Source organism: Astatotilapia calliptera, chromosome 17 (assembly GCF_964374335.1).
Source record: "Astatotilapia calliptera chromosome 17, fAstCal68.1, whole genome shotgun sequence".
In the NCBI taxonomy this organism is placed as follows: domain Eukaryota; kingdom Metazoa; phylum Chordata; class Actinopteri; order Cichliformes; family Cichlidae; genus Astatotilapia; species Astatotilapia calliptera.
Genome location: NC_137438.1, coordinates 29990661 through 30008096, shown reverse-complemented (window position 1 = coordinate 30008096; position 17436 = coordinate 29990661). Strand labels below are relative to the sequence as shown.

Here is a 17436-nt window from a genome sequence, read left to right as displayed (position 1 = left end):
GGCCATTTGGCGACTTGGGTTTTTACTGAAAGGATGTTTAAGATAATGCCTTACATGGTTTAACTGATGTAAGTGATGGGCATTATCAGAGGAAAGCACTGGATAATTGTTTTCAATTACGTTCCACGCGGATCCTGAAAGGAAAGAAAGATTGCATCATTTGTAACAATATGCAACAATCTCACCCTTTTGTAAACATCAAAGAATAGAACATTTAGAGGACCCCCGAGATCAAAGCGATTTAGATTTCAAATAGCAGTCATAAAAAGCTTGACTCGGGCTATCTGTTCCCTTTTTTTTTTCCCAGAGAATTAGACGTACAACATCTATTCATTTGGATAGTAAACACTGCTGTTGTGAAGAGCTGTTTGACTGACTGGCAATGACACGTTATGAAAGAACAAGCTGAAAGGATTAGATGGGCCCTGAATGAAAACTAATCTGCACTCTTGTTTCTCCCAGCCTTTGATAAGGTGACACAATTATAGAGAGAGACTGGGCAAAGGGCACAGAAGGAATTTTTTTTTTTAGCTTTGGCAACTGTTGGTGAGGCTGTCACAGCTATTAAAAGCAAGACAACCTTATGAACAATACATTTCACCACAAAATATTTATCATAGCTACAGTATTGTATGCAACATATGCGTACAAGCCAGAAAAATAGATACATAGTCAACACTAGGAGATGAATTAAAATGACATGCATATGATTTTACCATGTACCATTTAGCTTAAAAAGGTGACATGATTGATGTCATGTCATCGCAAAAACACAATGGGTAGGTAATATCAACTGTGTACAATACTCCTTTGTACTTTAAAGCATTAAATAAGGCACATTGTAATGCCACTTTATTATGAATTAAAATACTTAAATTTGATAGGATTTGTTATATATTACCCACAGTTTTTTGTTATATTAACTGTTGTTTGTGGTGATTCAATGCCCTACAAATAGGCACTCTGTAGTCCAACTAAAAACCAATTACTGTGCTAACCATGCATCATCAGACACCATATAGAAGTCTATACATACTAATAGCCTCGGCCTATATAAAGTACCTTAGAGCAGGGGCTATGTCACAGTGATTCAGTCAAATGACACTTCAACTTTTAAGGTGGCTACATCTCACACTTGCACATGTGACCAAACACACGAACGCAGCTGAACACACACGAACACACACAAGAGTAAGCGTACCTCCTCCTGCTATCATTAAGAGTGGTGGTCCTCAGAGCAGAAATCCGCATGAAGGGGCTGGCGGGAGAGTTATTACCTGGCCCACTGGCCATGACCCTGTTACTCCGGTTTGTGTGAACCGGTTTGTGTGCACACATGTGTGCACACACACACACACACACACACACACACACACACACACACACACAACTGTCTTTTATAAGGCCATACTTGAAGACACAGAAATTGCAGAATCTCTGCCCCAGGTCTAGAAATCTCTGAGCTATCCCCTTTGCATACCACTGGTGCAAGAACACCAACTGAGTAGAAAATTATACAGTAAGACTGCTCCTTTGCACAGGTTTTAAGCTGTATGAGACTTTTTTTAAAAGAACCTATTAAAGTATATATAAACTGCATACCGTAAATATGTAAACAGTTAGAAATGCTTTAATATGTGATCACCAAAGACTATCTGATGACAAAATATTTTTGCTAAACATCGTGATACCAAAGTGCTCACAAAGCTTACAATTTGGATATAAAGTCGCTGCAATATTAAATTCTATAATAGCGTCAAATGTAATTCGTGATGGATGACCGGAAAACAAAAGTGAGGAAAGGAGAGGCTGACGTCACCAATATTCTAAATGGGTGTCATTAGCTCAAACTCCTCCAACAACCTATAAATCTTAAAACACAAAAAAACCCCAAAAAAGATGCTAGCACTAGGCGGTGATTAGATTTGGCAGCATCAGCCCTGGCCTCCGGGCATCAACGAGCAGCTGTTTCTCTGCCATGACTTTTAGTGCTATGCAAATTTAGCAGTAGTCAAAAGACACGGCAACAACGTCTTACTCTCTCACTTCCACACACTAACAAACAAACAGTCCCCTGGTAGAAACAGGCGGTGGTGACATGCTGTGACAGGTTTATTAGGCTGTCGTTTTAATCGTGTTTGATGTGACTCCTGGTCCAGATAATGCCATTAGACCATACCAGGTATGCTGGTTAGCTGAGTGCATGTGAGAAAGGCAGAAACCAAGTAATTAATTAGTAATGTTATACTTTTTTAAACCTATATTTTTTTTACTTTGTCACTGGAAGTCTTATGATTATCATCTTTAAGCACCCATAGTGAGCAAAGACAATGCGATACTTTAGATGGAATAAAGTACGCGATGGATTTAAAAGGGAACAGTTTTGAAATGGCTCACATATCACTGTCCTGTTACTACATCAACACAGTTTGACCTGGCATTCATAAGATAGAAGCCCAGACAAAGAAACGCATTAGTTTACTATTGCTGTGCATCTACAGTATTTCCAGAGGTTCCATGTTTTAGATTCCATGTTGATGTCTTCATACTTCCCTTTAAGGGGGACAGCATGGTTGTTTTCAATGGAGTTTCAACAGTGCACTCAGCTTTCATCTTTATCTACAGTACATTGTATTATTTCCCTTCATGTGTGCAACTATAGATAGGGGCATATGATACTGTTGATTCAGGCAGTCGATATACAGCCTGGGGTGTTAAGGTGTGTTTATTCACGGTCACAAAGCTGTTTCGAACTGGGGACATTGACAAAACAACTAGATGGGTTCATTTTAAATATGTCATACATCTCAGAAAGCACAGCTTTTGAAATGGTCTTGCCTATTGCATATTCTCAACACAATCTCATACTTTACTGTGAACATTTCCTTTTTGCCTAGTCTGAATTTGAACTAACAAGGAGCTAGTCCATGCCGCATATTAATAGCTGGCTTTGTTCACTGTGAGAAGCACGCTCATCATCTGAGGTATGCATGAACAAAAGAGCACAAAATATGGCTCAACTACTGAGTAAAAAAATAAATCATACCCCACAATCCCAAATTTGGATAGCAAATACACCAATTTTTTTGCATATAGTCATCTAAAATCAGCTAATTACACCTAATATATCAAGACTAAATATAGATCAAGCGATTCAGCCTTTCAATGTATGATTTGAAATGAACACACTGGTGACACTAATGCTGAAACATCAGTAGGGATTACCGTTGGATTATATAACAAGGTTATTATGTTGTGACTTAGCTCTTGTTGCCATAGAAACAGCTATGTGACGGGACATGTGAAGTGATTTACCTGAGTACGATTCCCCAGAGGTGATCTCTCATATGGTCTGTGTGTGTGTGTGTGTGAGTGTGTGTGCTTGTGAGTGTGTGTGTTTACCCTCACATCCTCATCAAGATTACCTGCTTACAGAGTTTCGTTTACTTAACCAGAAGATTCCTAATCCCTCCTCATTTTCGCTGTGAATTTATAATCAACCTCTTTCTCCCTTCCTCAGTTTACCTCATCACTTGGAATACATCACCATATATCTTTACTTCCTTTGACTCTTGCCATGTCTCTCATTCAATCCTCTCAGTCTTATGTCAGTTCCTGTGTCTGGTTCATGCTCTGCCAGACAAAGGCAAGACACCTTCACCACTATGTGGGTGTGTTTATGTCCATTTCCCAGTGTCTGTGCTTCCCTGTGTGTGGCAGAGTGACAAAAGGTGACAGTGAGCAATGGTCCTGACTTAAAAGTGGGTGTGCTTGCTTGCGGATGTGTGTTGGGGTTAGGTAGATTGGTTTGTGTGTGTGTGTGTGTGTGTGTGTGTGTGTGTGTGTGTGTCTTCACACAATGATGGTGACAGTTGAGAGGGAACTGGGATGTGCAGAATTCCGTTCCGTCCTGATGCCCCTGTCACTTCTTGGCCTTGTTCCCTTCCCCTCAACTTCCCTTCGCACCCACCAAGAGGTGAGGGGTGAAATCAGTCACCCATACACAGGGGTGGCCATCCTCCCCTGGCCACAGACATCAGAGCAATGCCACAGATCCAAGAATCTCAAGATCAAAGAAACAACTGCATACATACTCTGAGAGTTGGTCAAGTCATCTTTAGGACTTTAACAAACTGAGTACAACTTCTTAAACACTGATCTTAGCAGTGCATTAAGAAGTGATTGAAACAAATTTCAAATAGCTGGCGTCTTTATATCTATATGATGCAAGAATAAGACTTTCTAGCCATTTCCCTTCACTGGAGGTCTATCAATGACTGGATATGCTCATACAGTAACTTTTCAGAAGATGAATTTTATAAAGACTCCATTTTCTCTCAGTTAGCTTCTAGCTGTACAAAATATATTTACAAGCACATTCACAAAATAGATACACCTCATAGGCATAATCAAAAAGTTCTGTGAATTCTGAGATGACTGAAACGGGACTTCTAAAAAAGCAGAAGTGCAGGCACATGGAGAACAGCACAACTTTATGCACCTCATATATTGTGCTACTTCCTCTTGGGATAAACTGGTGCCAAATATTGAATACTGTTCTTAAAGCATGCAGGCATTCTACACGCTTTCATCCAATAATTTCCAGACAGCGGGGGGAACACAAATCATTAGATGTGAGACATTATATGAATTACATAATAGTGTTAACGCACAGTCACAGACACTGACACCACAGTGCTATAATCAAATAATTCTTGACTGTCATCTTTTCTTGTATGCCTTTCCATCTCCAATTACACAGATACCAGGAGACACATTGGATAATTGTTTTAGAGTATATTGAGTATTCCTGAATATTTGTATCATGGTGCCATCATTATCATGGGACACATTATATTACGTTGAGACTTGCTTTGTGATTTCAACCCTAAAAGAGACTAGACTGCATAACACCACTGCTGTTGTAAAAAAAAGAATAAAGGGATGTATTGGAATTAATAGAATTTCAGCCTACTTGATCTTGGGAACACTGCAACTAAAGGTGCTTAAAGGTGTTAGGCCAACTGCTAAATTTGATGCCTTTTAATATTGCAAAAACTTTGTTTTTGTGTTGACAGTCACTGTCCCTGCTAACAATATATTTCAAAGCACTTAGAGCTGTCCTCCAGGGGCAGGTTAGTGGTCGTTGCAACCAAACACAATGAGTCTATGGCGGCATGCTAATTGTGGCACTGCAGTTTAATTAGCATTAGTGTGGCATACCACAGTAATGAGCATACTGAGGTAATGGATGGCTGTGAACACAGCGACAGGTAGCGGTGGTGTAGAATTAATGTGTGGGTGAGAGAGGGGAGAAAGACAGAGAGAAAAAAAACGTTCAACGGATCTGCCAATTAGCTTTTCCCTCCGAAAAGGTTATTCGTTTGACAGCACCAAAGATGTCTTGGGAATACAAAGGATTGAAGGGGCAAGAAGCTTGCAGCATGACTTGCAAGTTTTATCAGCCATTTTGTGTTTACTAATGACTTCCTGAACTTTTTGTATCAGCCTAATAAGCTTGTACATATGTTGTCAAAGGAGCTTGCAAAGAAAACACATGTACATATCTTAGACAACTGTTTATGGAGACGTGATTGTGGGACACTGGCATACAACTGCATAGAAGCATTTAGATTTATGTTATCCTTCATTTACTATGAAACATAGTGGTACTCCAAAGACAATATAAGTTGTGGGCTTGTAAAACTTTACAAGTTTCAAGCAAATTGACACTTTTAGTAGCAGTATCATCTGGGTCCACTGATTCATTAGGGTGCTCCAGTATAATCACAGTTTACCTGTAGAGATTTACTACTGGTTGTACTGACAGATCTTATCTGATAAGCTAGAACATGACATCTGGCTATTGCCAGAAGCATGACATTACTACTCCCATTCCCATTAGTGTGCAAAAATCCCAAGCCATCTCTGATTTTCTTTATGTTTTGCTCACAAAATTAGAAACAGATGCAGTGATTTATTTAAAAATATTTGTAAACTAGAAACTAGTGTTTCAAATATCCATCCATCCGCTTCCACTTATCCTTTTCAGGGTCGTGGGGGGTGCTGGAGCCTATCCCAGCTGTCATAGGGCGAGAGGCGGGGTACACCCTTGACAGGTCACCAGTCTGTCGGAGGGGTAACACACAGAGACAGACAACCATTCGCGCTCACATTCACACCTATGGGTAATTTGGATTAATCAATTAACCTATCCCCACAAGCTGTTGGGGGGATAGTGTTTCAAATATATAAATGTAAACAATTTTTTAGTTAACAATATTCAGTATGATGACTTTTGTTTCTCAATACAGCCTGAACTCTTTTAGACAAGCAAGTAATCTTCAGAAATAGTTCTCCAGGATTCTCGAAGGACATTCAACCTTTTTTTTTTTTTTAGATGTTAGCTGCCTTTTATTCTGTTCTCTGTCAAGATGATCCCACACTGCTTCAATAATTTTGTGGTCTGGGCCCTGTCCATTGTCACACTGAAAAATTATGCCATTGCCAATCAGATACTTTTTCGATGGTGTTACATGGCAGAGCAAAATCTGAAGTTACTTTTTTGCGTTAATAATTCCACCAGTTTTGACAAGAGCTCCAGGACCACTGGTTCAAATGCAGCTCCCGAACCATGACAGTCTTTAGCCTCCACAGATGGCTGTAGAAACTCACTGTACCTCTCTCTTGACCTGCGTACATATTGACGATGGTTGAACTAAAAATTTCTAATTTGTTGTCACTGATTTTTCATCCAATTCTTATTTAATTTGACATACCTCATCCTGTTCTCCCGGTTACCCTTCTTTATAATGGGCTTCTTGACAGCCACACTTCCACTGAGACCATTTTCAATGAGGCTTCAGTGAAAAGTAGATGGGTCAGTTGAAAGGAGTTGCATCTCCTAGGACCTGTGTCAGGTCTTTGTTGCATTTTTTCCTCATTTCTTAAGGAAATTACTTTAAAACTGCTGTAGATAGTTTTTTAGACCTGGCACTTCTAGTTTTTGTTTAAAAACGCTTTGGGAATACCTTCTTAGTGCAATAATGTTTTTATACCTGTCATATAATGTTATCTATGGTCATTTAATAACTAAATTAGTATCAAACAACTAATTCAGAAAGACCGGTGCATAGAAGGAGAAACATTTTTCTTAAAAATATCTAAAAATATATATACATTTAACTAAGCAACTGAGAACAAATTATGTTTTTGTGACAGGCTGGTATCAACAATGTGTTAAATACAATTTAAAATAGCTTTGCAAAGTTGTTTGTTATGTGTGGAAATAACAATGATTCATCTCTTGAATTAAGCAACTTTTTTATGCTTGAATGATTCATACGTGAGTGTTAAGTGGCTTTAAAAAAAAAACCAAAACCAAAATCCCCTTCAAATAGTCAGGCACAAGGACTGGATTGAAAATGGATGGAAAAAGCAGCCAGACACCAACTTCAAAAGACTTTGAGAAAGGCTGAAGAACAACACCACTTTAAAACTGACAAGGAAGTCTTGCTCCATTGAAACAAAATATAAAGAAGTGAAGGGTTGTTCAAGATTTTTTCATCGTACTGTGTAGTGCACTCACACCTGACACAGATCAAAGGGGCAAAAATATGCAAAAAATAAAAATGTAAAATAGAGCAAAACACATTTAAAATTATGATAAATAAATAAAAAATGCACACTGTAAATGGACTAGTGGAAGTAACGGTAACACATACGAACGTGCCCAGGAAGAATATAGTGTATGATAACTCTGCTGGAGATGGAGTGTAATTTGAATGGTGATATTGGAAAGAGGTAAGAGTAGGAGGAGAATAAGAAAATGAAAAAGTGAGAAAAGTGACAAGGAGAGAGTGATTTCAGTGCTCTGGGAATATTACCAATATCACAGCCAAAAGCAGAGATTGAGATATGTCAAACCAATTATTAATGTGAAGATATCTCAACATTAGCACGACTTGTTTCGAATTGACACTGATATCACAGAGGAATGTGTGATATTCTCAAAATCCATGCCAAATATGATGACATTCATTTTGACAATGGTACTTCTCCAAATATGGTTTCCAATCTGTCTGGCTGTCATGCACGATAGGCGTGTTGACAGCGTAGTTAACCACTTACAAAACTGACAGCTGACAGACTGGCATTACAGGGGGTAACATAACCACAACGTGGCTGTAACATTTTGTTATATTGGCTCCCTGCAGAAGTGCTTCTGCTTTACTTGGAAGGGTTGGTGTGTGGATGGAAGTAACAGAAAGCTTAATAAGCCCTATCAGACTAGCATGTACCAAAAAAACAGTGTAAACACGGTTGAATATAACAAGTATTGACTAATTTGTCAAATTCTGAGATTTAAAGATAAATCTTTTTAAAAGTGACTTGTTTTGAAAGTGAAATGTTTTCACTCTGCAGCGTAGAATAAATCATGTAATGCATGCATGTAGGAATGCATTTATGGTTGCTTCTGCCCATATGGATACAGGAAGCCTATAATATGCTCACTCTTCTGTAGGAGGCTTTCCCCTGATTGACAGTGTGTGGTATTCAATGTCAATGGTAAAAGAGTAGGGGGGAAAAAAGAAAAAGATGAAAAGGAGGAGCTGCTTCGATTCAAAACTTTCCTTTCACCTGCTGAGTTTGACAGGCATTAGCATACGTTTTGCATCTTGGCAGAAGATGGCATGAGACGGCCGAGTCTGTTTAGCTGACAGGTGAGGCTCAAGGTTTAGTGAGCCCTCCCCGCGGGGAGGGGCGAGGGAGGGGGGTGTCTGATGTAAATTTTGATGGATCTAAACATATATAGTGGGGTTTAAGGGATTTTGCAAATAGTAGGATAAATGGAAGCATATGTCTTCACGCAGCCGTGTGCATTCAAAGTCAAACATGTGAGTAATTATTGAAGATATTTGTCTTTCTAAACAAATGGTCAGTGTATGTCAAGGACATGACTGCTATCAGAGAAGCAGACACACACACACACACACACACACACACACACACACACACACACACACACACACACACACACACACACACACACACACACACACACACAGAGCCAGGTGCACCATCCACTCCTGTTGATTTCCTCTCCTGTAATATTGATTGCCTTTCTCCTCTTCCCCTGGTGTTCTCTCTAACAGCTCCTCTCACCGATCTATAGAGTAAATAAAGGCAAAGCTGATAGAGAAGGAGTGTGTGTATGTGTGTGTGTGTAAGAGAGAGAGAGAGCGAGAGAGAGAGAGAGTGTGGGTGTGTGTGTGAGGGAGTGAGAGAGAGCAAGAGAGCTTGCAATTCTGCTTTTGCTCGGACCAGTGAGGTGATTTCAAGGTTGATTGGAAAAACAAACTATCTGGAAGAACACTTTTGAAGAGGAACCGCTTGCTATCCTTCCACTGAACACCCCTCTTTCCAGCACAAAGTGAGTGTGGGTGGGAGACCGTGTATGAGTCTGAGCTCTTCCTGGTTCGGCCCTTTTGCTATACGTTTGCTATATGTTATTAGGCCTTTGCTATGTGTGTTCAAGTCTCTGGTCTGTTGTCAGTGTACTAGGCCAGGTGCCTGCTTTCATCCTTTGTAAAAATATCTTCAGGCTTGGCCAGACCAGGAAAAAGCATTTCACAGGATAGCGATGCATTGAGTGTGAAGGCAGACAAACACACAAGCTCTATATTCCTATATTTATGTTTTTCCCTGCAGACTTTTCCTGAGGCTTTACATCATTAAACTGTTGTCATTCACTTACGGAGCTTACTGGTTTTCACTTCATGTCATAATGCTAGGTTAATCACTTCTATGATTGAGCAGGACTTGTGACCAGTCACAGAGGGAAATGGAGGATTTTGTGCTTGTCGTTAAATCATTACTTTAGTAAATGTGCCGCGTACAAGCAGATAGGCGAAGGTTGCAAGCTATACAGGCTTGTTTTGGTTTTATTTAACAGCTTTCACAATTAGAAAATGTGTTTGAAAATGTGCAAGCTTTACTGTTCAGTTTTGAGCTGTTGTATACTTCGTAAACAACGTATCAGTCCTTTTCGACTAAACTACTTCTTTGAGCAACAGTACTTTATGTTCAGAATCCACTGATCGACTCTTGCATGCAGCTATCCATCAATAATTGTTCCTTTTTTGTGTTACAACAGAAATATGGTTCAGCCAAGACAAAGCGGAGGTGGGTGAAGACGAAAAGAAAAACGTTAAACATTTCTGTCTTCCGAATATCAAACAGTTCAGCTTTCAATTGCTGAGATGCCTGAAGAAAAGTGCTTTGGATCAACCATGTGTGCATTTTTGTGTATGAGTGTACCAGACCTACACAACAAGGACAGGCTAACAGTCATGCTACCTTGCAAAATAAACCTTAGTTCTCCCACTTTCTTTATCCTTCAGCCTGTTTAACTTGTAAAGCTTCCTTTTTTGTTTTGGATAATTGAAAAGCGGCCATACAAAACAACTATTCAAAATATAGAAAACTGGAAAAAAGGACATTTTAAAAATACTCTCGAGAAAGTATTACATTTTACTGAGAACTACAGCTAAATGTGAAGATTGGCCATGTGTCTGTGTAAACACTTTTTCTTTTTGGAGGTCTGCTGGGATGTTATCTATCAAGCTGTGAATCAAGCCTGTTAATGGCTTTGCACTACTACTGACCTTACATTAAATAAAGTGGGTAGGAAGGAGTGGAAACATACATACACAAATATTAACAGACTGCATACATGCTTCAGGACCTTCAAAGCATAATTTTCAAGCCCATGTCATCTCAGTGGATTTTTATGTTTCCAGACACATAATTATTTTCCAATTATCCTCTAGAGACCATTAAAAGTAACATGTTTATGTGGACTACAGAGTATTATGGTGTGTAATGCATTTGTATCTACACACGCATATTTGCATGAGCGACGGCACAATCCATGCACAGCAGTCAGTAATTAGTTGTCTGTGGTGAATTAGTAAATATACTCAACAGCTACATCCATCCTCCACTGTTTTAACATGAAGTTTACAAGTCTGTTATTAAACTTTGTTTTGCAATTTTCTCAAACATAATCAAGAAAAAATTCAATGGTTAGGAAAAAAACACAGCAATAATGTAAAGAATATGAAGTTATCCTTGGTGCTGAGGCCTAAATTTGGTAAATTAGGGAGCTATACAATAAATAAATTAACGGGCTAATAAAACAACAGCAGTGGTTGTGGCAGGAGTATAAAGTCCTGTCTACCCTGTGGTCGAGGTGGAACTCGGGGGGGTTTCAATTACACCAGGACCAAGTTAAGAATTCACATGCTGGGTAAGGGGGATGGACTTTGAGAAAGGTGAACCTGTGGTCGATCAGTCCCAATGGGTTGTGCATTTTACATTTTGTGGCTGTGTGCTACCGGGCTGTCTGAATGACAGAATGTGTGAGTGCTGATAGGTCCGCACAGGCTCACACACCAAACACAAACTCGCATGCACACAGCACACCTGTAATCTCTTTTTCCTGCCCTTGTGATGGTCAAACGTCTAGACACCTGAGATCGACTCAAGAGGCACTTTGGTTATTTTCTCGCTCTCTTTGGGTTCTATTCTTGTTTTCGGTGACTTGACACTAACTCTCAAGCAACAAGGGCTTGTGTGTGAGCATTCGTGGCTTATATGTGTGTGTTAAGACAGAGGTGAGCTGAAAGGGCTAAGTGTGACAGACCAATCTGTAACCACCCATTTCCTCTGACTGTTAGGATACGAAAAGTCTTAATGGGTTTGTAAGCACACATAAATCCATACTTAAACAGTACATATTACCACACATAGTGAATTGGTGATCGTTATAGAAATTAAATGTATGGTTGGAATTACTATATGTGTGTGACCTTGCTTATAACTTCTAATATGTGGCGCTCAAATGAGTGTTCACAGGCTGCATCCTATGTGCATCCTCTATTTTTATTTCTTATGTTCTGTTGCACAAACAGATACTTTTTTCGCCCGCCTTTCAGACACACTCACTCCCTGATCATTGAATATGTCATGATATCCTTGATACCTTGAGTGTTTCTTAGAATTTGCCAGTATCTATTCTTTACTATTCTGTTCCCTTAGCTCTCTCTTTATGACCTTGCCATTCATCTGTTATTCCCTTCATCTGTCCATCTTCACTTCTCTGCAGCTTTCAGTATGTTCCTCTCACACTCACCCTGCTACCCTGCCCTCACTGTGTCCTCTCAGTGCCAGCAGGGATGAAGGTGCTAAATGTACTCAGTCTCACTGATACACACACCTACGCACATTTACACACACTCTACCCCAGGGCTAGAACCAACACAAGAAACCAATTTTCAATTTACAGTGGAGTGGGAAATCTCCCTGCCCACAGCAAGCACTATCTCCCTCCCATCTTGAGGGACAAGGGTTTGACAGCAGCTGGGGTGTTTGCGAATTTGTGCTTATCTATGTGTGCATGCTTGTGCATTTCAAGGAAACAATGAGGGAGACGGTCTTAAAAGCAGGAGCAATAAGAAAAGAGAAGACGAAGGGGAACAGGGTGCAAGAAAAAGTAAATCATTTGTTTTTAATGAACTAATCTTGGAGATGTCATTCAACAGTTTTCTACAATAAAAGAAGCTATCACTTGCTTAGCGTCAACTGGGCTTGGTGCCCACTGGCAGTGCCCACCAGTATCTATGCTCTCACCAGGTTCTAGTTTCAGGGGTAGTAAACAATGCCAGTGGTTAGGTTTGGTAATGGATCTAAAGGGTGGAGTGGGGGGTTGTTGGCAAAAAGCTGATTCCCCAGGAAAGCAATCTGAGACTTGGCCTGCGCTGGCTTCAGGTGTCCCTAAAAGCTAAAAGACTGCAAAGGATGGAATGCTGGGCATGGACCCAGGCGCCACATAGAGGTAGGGGAGTCTAACAACCCAAAACACCCTCAAAATGTCTGGTATGTTGGAGGCATAACAAATGAAAGAGAAGCAACTGAGCAAATACAGTATTTGTATGCATCAGGGGTAAGCAGGAAAGAGAGAACTGCATGTGTGTTTAGGTCTGAGAGAGTTCTAACAGGACTTACATGTTGTGCAGAACACACCAGCCACAGTGGGGATCTCCGGATCCAAGACATTCGCTGCAGGTTGTGTACTGACCACACGCCTCCACTGGGATCCTCGACAGCTGCAATGAGATACAAATATCATTAACATACAGCAGAAAGCTGTGTGGCTGCATGAATAATGCGAGGATGAGCAGAAATACCAAAAGGAGAACATTACCACAAGACACAGAGAGGGCCTGAAACTAGTGAAAGTGATATATAATATTCTGAAACAAAACAGAAACATTGTGTTCAGGTTTTGGCAGAGAGACATAATGATACATTTTCAAGACATCAAATAAGAAAGTGCAGTGAGCAGGAATCTTTGGATAATGGTGTCATAGACAGCTTCTTCAGATCAGCAATACTGCTGTTGCAATTAGCAGTATCTGTCTGCTGTATGGTCGAGGTAAGTGTAGGTGCAGAGGTGACGGTGATAGTAACGCCTTTTACTGAAAACATAATATATAATATATTGTTACAGAGTTATTGTTTCCATCTAGGATGACTCAGATCAACACAAAATGATCATTAAAACAATTATGCTAGTTGTAAATTGTCTCTATTAAACACAATTACATCATGAAGATGTGGAAGATTCAATTAAAGCCTTCCTTTTATCTTGATTTACGCAACAGCCCGAAAAACAAATCCATCTAAAGCACTAGTTTTACCCACTATACTGTATAGACACATAAATTCTTTTAGTTTCATGACCGATTTCTATTAAAATGTTATTTTTCGACAGCTCCCCCGTTGCTCCAATCGACCTCGTTCCATATGGGAAACTTGGCCACTTGGGACAGCCGTCCATCCATTATGATGTATAGCCTTGCCAATTCAAAGTGGCATTGACTGGCACTGATTGGCATGGGCCATGAGTGACCGAGCACAAGGGGCAAAGCTGAGGTAGATCTCGGGCTGTCCCCCTCCTCTTGTCTCCATGGTAACTGCATGGTGCAATAATAGGTGTTGCTGGCACTTTTGATAAATGAGCCGTCATTGGTAGATGACCGCTGTCACTCAGGCTGCTCTGTGATGACAGCCAAGAAAGAGAGACAACATCGTCGGTGTTGGACCGATGTGGGTAAAAAGGGTGCACGTGTGCCTGCATACTTCTGGAATTACTAAAAAACAGTGGAAAAAAATTGTTAGAAGAAAGGTACAAATAGTTTGTTTTTGCTTTTAACATCCAAGTTGAGTTTCTTCAACTTTTTCTCACATGAAACTTTAAAAAATTGTTTCTTTTATTTTAAAACCCACTTAACATAAAGGAACTAGAAGGCTACACTATCATTGTGTGTCACCCAGCGATAGTATACATCCGTGGTATGATTTAAACCACTGGACCTAGTTTCAAGAAAGTCTCAAAATTTGGCAGTCACTTTGGTGACACCCCCAAGCAATTATTGTACTATTTAAATGAAAAGGGAGACAGTTAAAACAGATGCAATGTCCAATGAGATATAAAAATGCATGCTGTCATATCTGTTATATTCATTAACCGACTCCTCAAACTAAACCACAAATGTCATGCTAATTCATGCTATGAATATGATTAGACAAGAAAAATAATATTCTATCCTACATGTTTGCTATTTTTAACAAGTACAGGTATGGCTGCCATCACACAATTGAATCTATGGGCTGCATGTGTCATGTGCAACACGACTGACTCATATGGTGCCCTGTTCAGCTTTTAATTGGCTCTTCAGGGGCAGGGCCAGGACACCTTTACCATTACAGGATTCTCCAGTGCATATTTATTAAGGATTCTTTGAGTGATTCACTGAAGATGTATCATGGAGAGGACAAAAGTAAGTCTTACATCAAAATACTCAATAGACTTATTATACCTTTGCTGAATACTCAAACCCATTATCCTGGATACCTGAGAGACATTACATTTATAGCAAAAAGAATTACAAAAATATAGATAGAGAAGTTTGAGTAAGAGGTCAGCTCAAGCGCAACTTGCTAAAGAAAACATGGATTTAATGCCCTGTTCGCAAATACTAATGCAGTCATGGTGAGTACTGATGTAATTTAGGTCTTAAATCAACCACCTACAATATGAACTGAGGATCAAACTGTTTTGCATACTGCTCTCTCTCTCTGTGTACCTCTGGATATATGAGATGTAATTATACATGTCGTTGCAGCACATTTTACTGACTAAATTCCATATTTGAGGGTATGAAAAGGACCATAATTAAACCATGCAATGTAGGGCATGACAGAATGTAACAAGAGATCAGAAATGCCTGTGCCTAGTGGTATCTCTAAAGCACAGCCTGCCACTGACGGCGGTTCTCTCTGTTGGACTATCACACAGCACATCTCTGCCTGACAGCCTCTCTCAAATAATAATAATAAAAAAAAAACCCCACACAAGTCAAGTCAGTTTTGCTCACGCTGATGGTGGAAGTCATATTTCAAGACATATGCACACTGATGCACAAGAACCACAGACATCCACATACAGTACTACTGGAGTCATGCAGTGACACATGACGGAGAAACTCTAAAAAACATACTAGTGCATTGTTCCTTCTCTTTCTCGCGACATTTATGCATCTTTGCAAGTACTATAAATAGCGTACTCGCTTGCAAACACACACACACACACACACACACACACACATACACACACATTCTAAAACAGATTCACACACAGCTGAATAAATTCAGAGGAGGCGTATTTCCTTGTCAAAGTCAAGAGGAATCCAGCTTGCTATTACAGATTAGAGACAAAGCACTTCTGTGTGCTAAGCTTGTGTCTGCTCTGGGGGAAAAAAAATAGCTAGTATTTTTTGCCCTCCCTACTGTGTAGAGGCGTATTTGCATTAGGTAGATAAAGAGAATGAGTTTGAGATGGAATCGGGGAGATAGTGGAGAAATGGTGTGTGCACATGATCAAACTCAACACTGATCGTCATTGCACGGTGCATCTTGCGAGATAGATTTCCTGCTTTCCTGTCACTCTCCACCGGGCCTGCACCTCCTCCTGCAATCCAGCACTGCCTCGCCCCACTGCCAGCTAAAATAAGCTCTAAGTCACTAAAGAGAAAGGCCATTGTGATAGCCTATAGTGGGATTTCAGCTCCAAAAAGCCTTATCGTAAGAGTATATGAAAGCACGATTTCTCTTTGCCGGTGCATGTGCGTATTTATGTCATCTACGTGGCGGTGACACGCCATCAAGTGGTTTGTCACCTTGTGATCTGCCATAGAAACTAAGCACCCAGACAGAACTGTAGCAAAAGATGCCACTGTATCTTTACAATTTAACACTTCATCAGTGGCAGATATGCTGATACACACATCGCCCACAACTATACATCTACACAAAAAAAACCTCACATGGAATTAAACTTCGATTATAATGGAATGAACCTCCTGATGCCTATCAACGCCTCAGATGCCTGCATCTGGGGAGATGGTTTTATTGAACAGATAAAACATACACACAAACAAAGGCAAACACACACCACCATTCAGAGCATGGCAAAAATGATGGGTGCCGATGTGGCTCCTCTGTTCCAGAGCACACATCCTGATATCATTCATTCTCCCTCTGTTTCTATCTGTCTGTCTCTGTCACTCAGATGCTCTGAGGTGTGTAAGATCATACATTCATCATCTCTCCAGAGCTTCGCTCCTCTATCGGACACACACACACACTTTAGCGAGCAATACTTTTGTCTCCTCTTTTATCAAAAAATTGAGGGATTTGGTGGCTAAACGACCCAATGCACCCCTTGTCCCTCTCATCTCGATATCACATTCATTTCATGCTATCTTCTTCGTGGGCTTTGCCAGTGAGACGACCATTACGGCTCGCAGTCTCTCCACTATGACCGTGCTATCATATCAGCAGGGATAAATACAAAGGATGGGGTGCATGGCATTTATAATTCCCTCCGTGTTTCAGGTGAGTAAATGACAGCCATTACACCCTGCACTCTCCCTCCTTTCACAATAGGGAGAGATGGAGGCTGCTGAACATAATCGTGCTTTTTAAAAAAGGCAGAGATCACAGAAGTACTTGATACCCTAATGTGTGGGGAGGAAGATGAAGACGCACTTGATCATTTACTGTGGCGGCACAATGGCATCAAATTATATATACAGTTTATATGTGTAAGATGGGTATCAAGGGAATTGGGGTGTCAGGGTGGGGGCCTTTGCATCTTCAAATTTTTACTTTAAAACCTTAATCATTCCACTAAGGAAAGACTGTCTTTGTTTTTCTTTGCTCCCTCTTTTACTCTGACTCCCCTTCTTCTTACACAATGCCAGGGGCATCCAAGTCAACCTGCAATGGGGAAAGTGATCATTTATTAAA

At 40.2% G+C, this 17436-nt stretch overlaps 1 protein-coding gene across 2 annotated transcripts in view; it reads right to left on the bottom strand.

Annotated features, from left to right (window-relative positions):
- Nucleotides 1-17436, bottom strand: part of plxna4 (plexin A4) — a 238507-nt gene that overhangs the window by 75752 nt on the left and 145319 nt on the right. For both annotated transcript variants that reach the window (XM_080291962.1, XM_026146292.2), the window contains exon 5: nt 13069-13169. In XM_080291962.1, coding sequence (XP_080148088.1) covers nt 13069-13169 — 101 coding nt within the window. The remainder of the gene's footprint in view (nt 1-13068; nt 13170-17436) is intronic.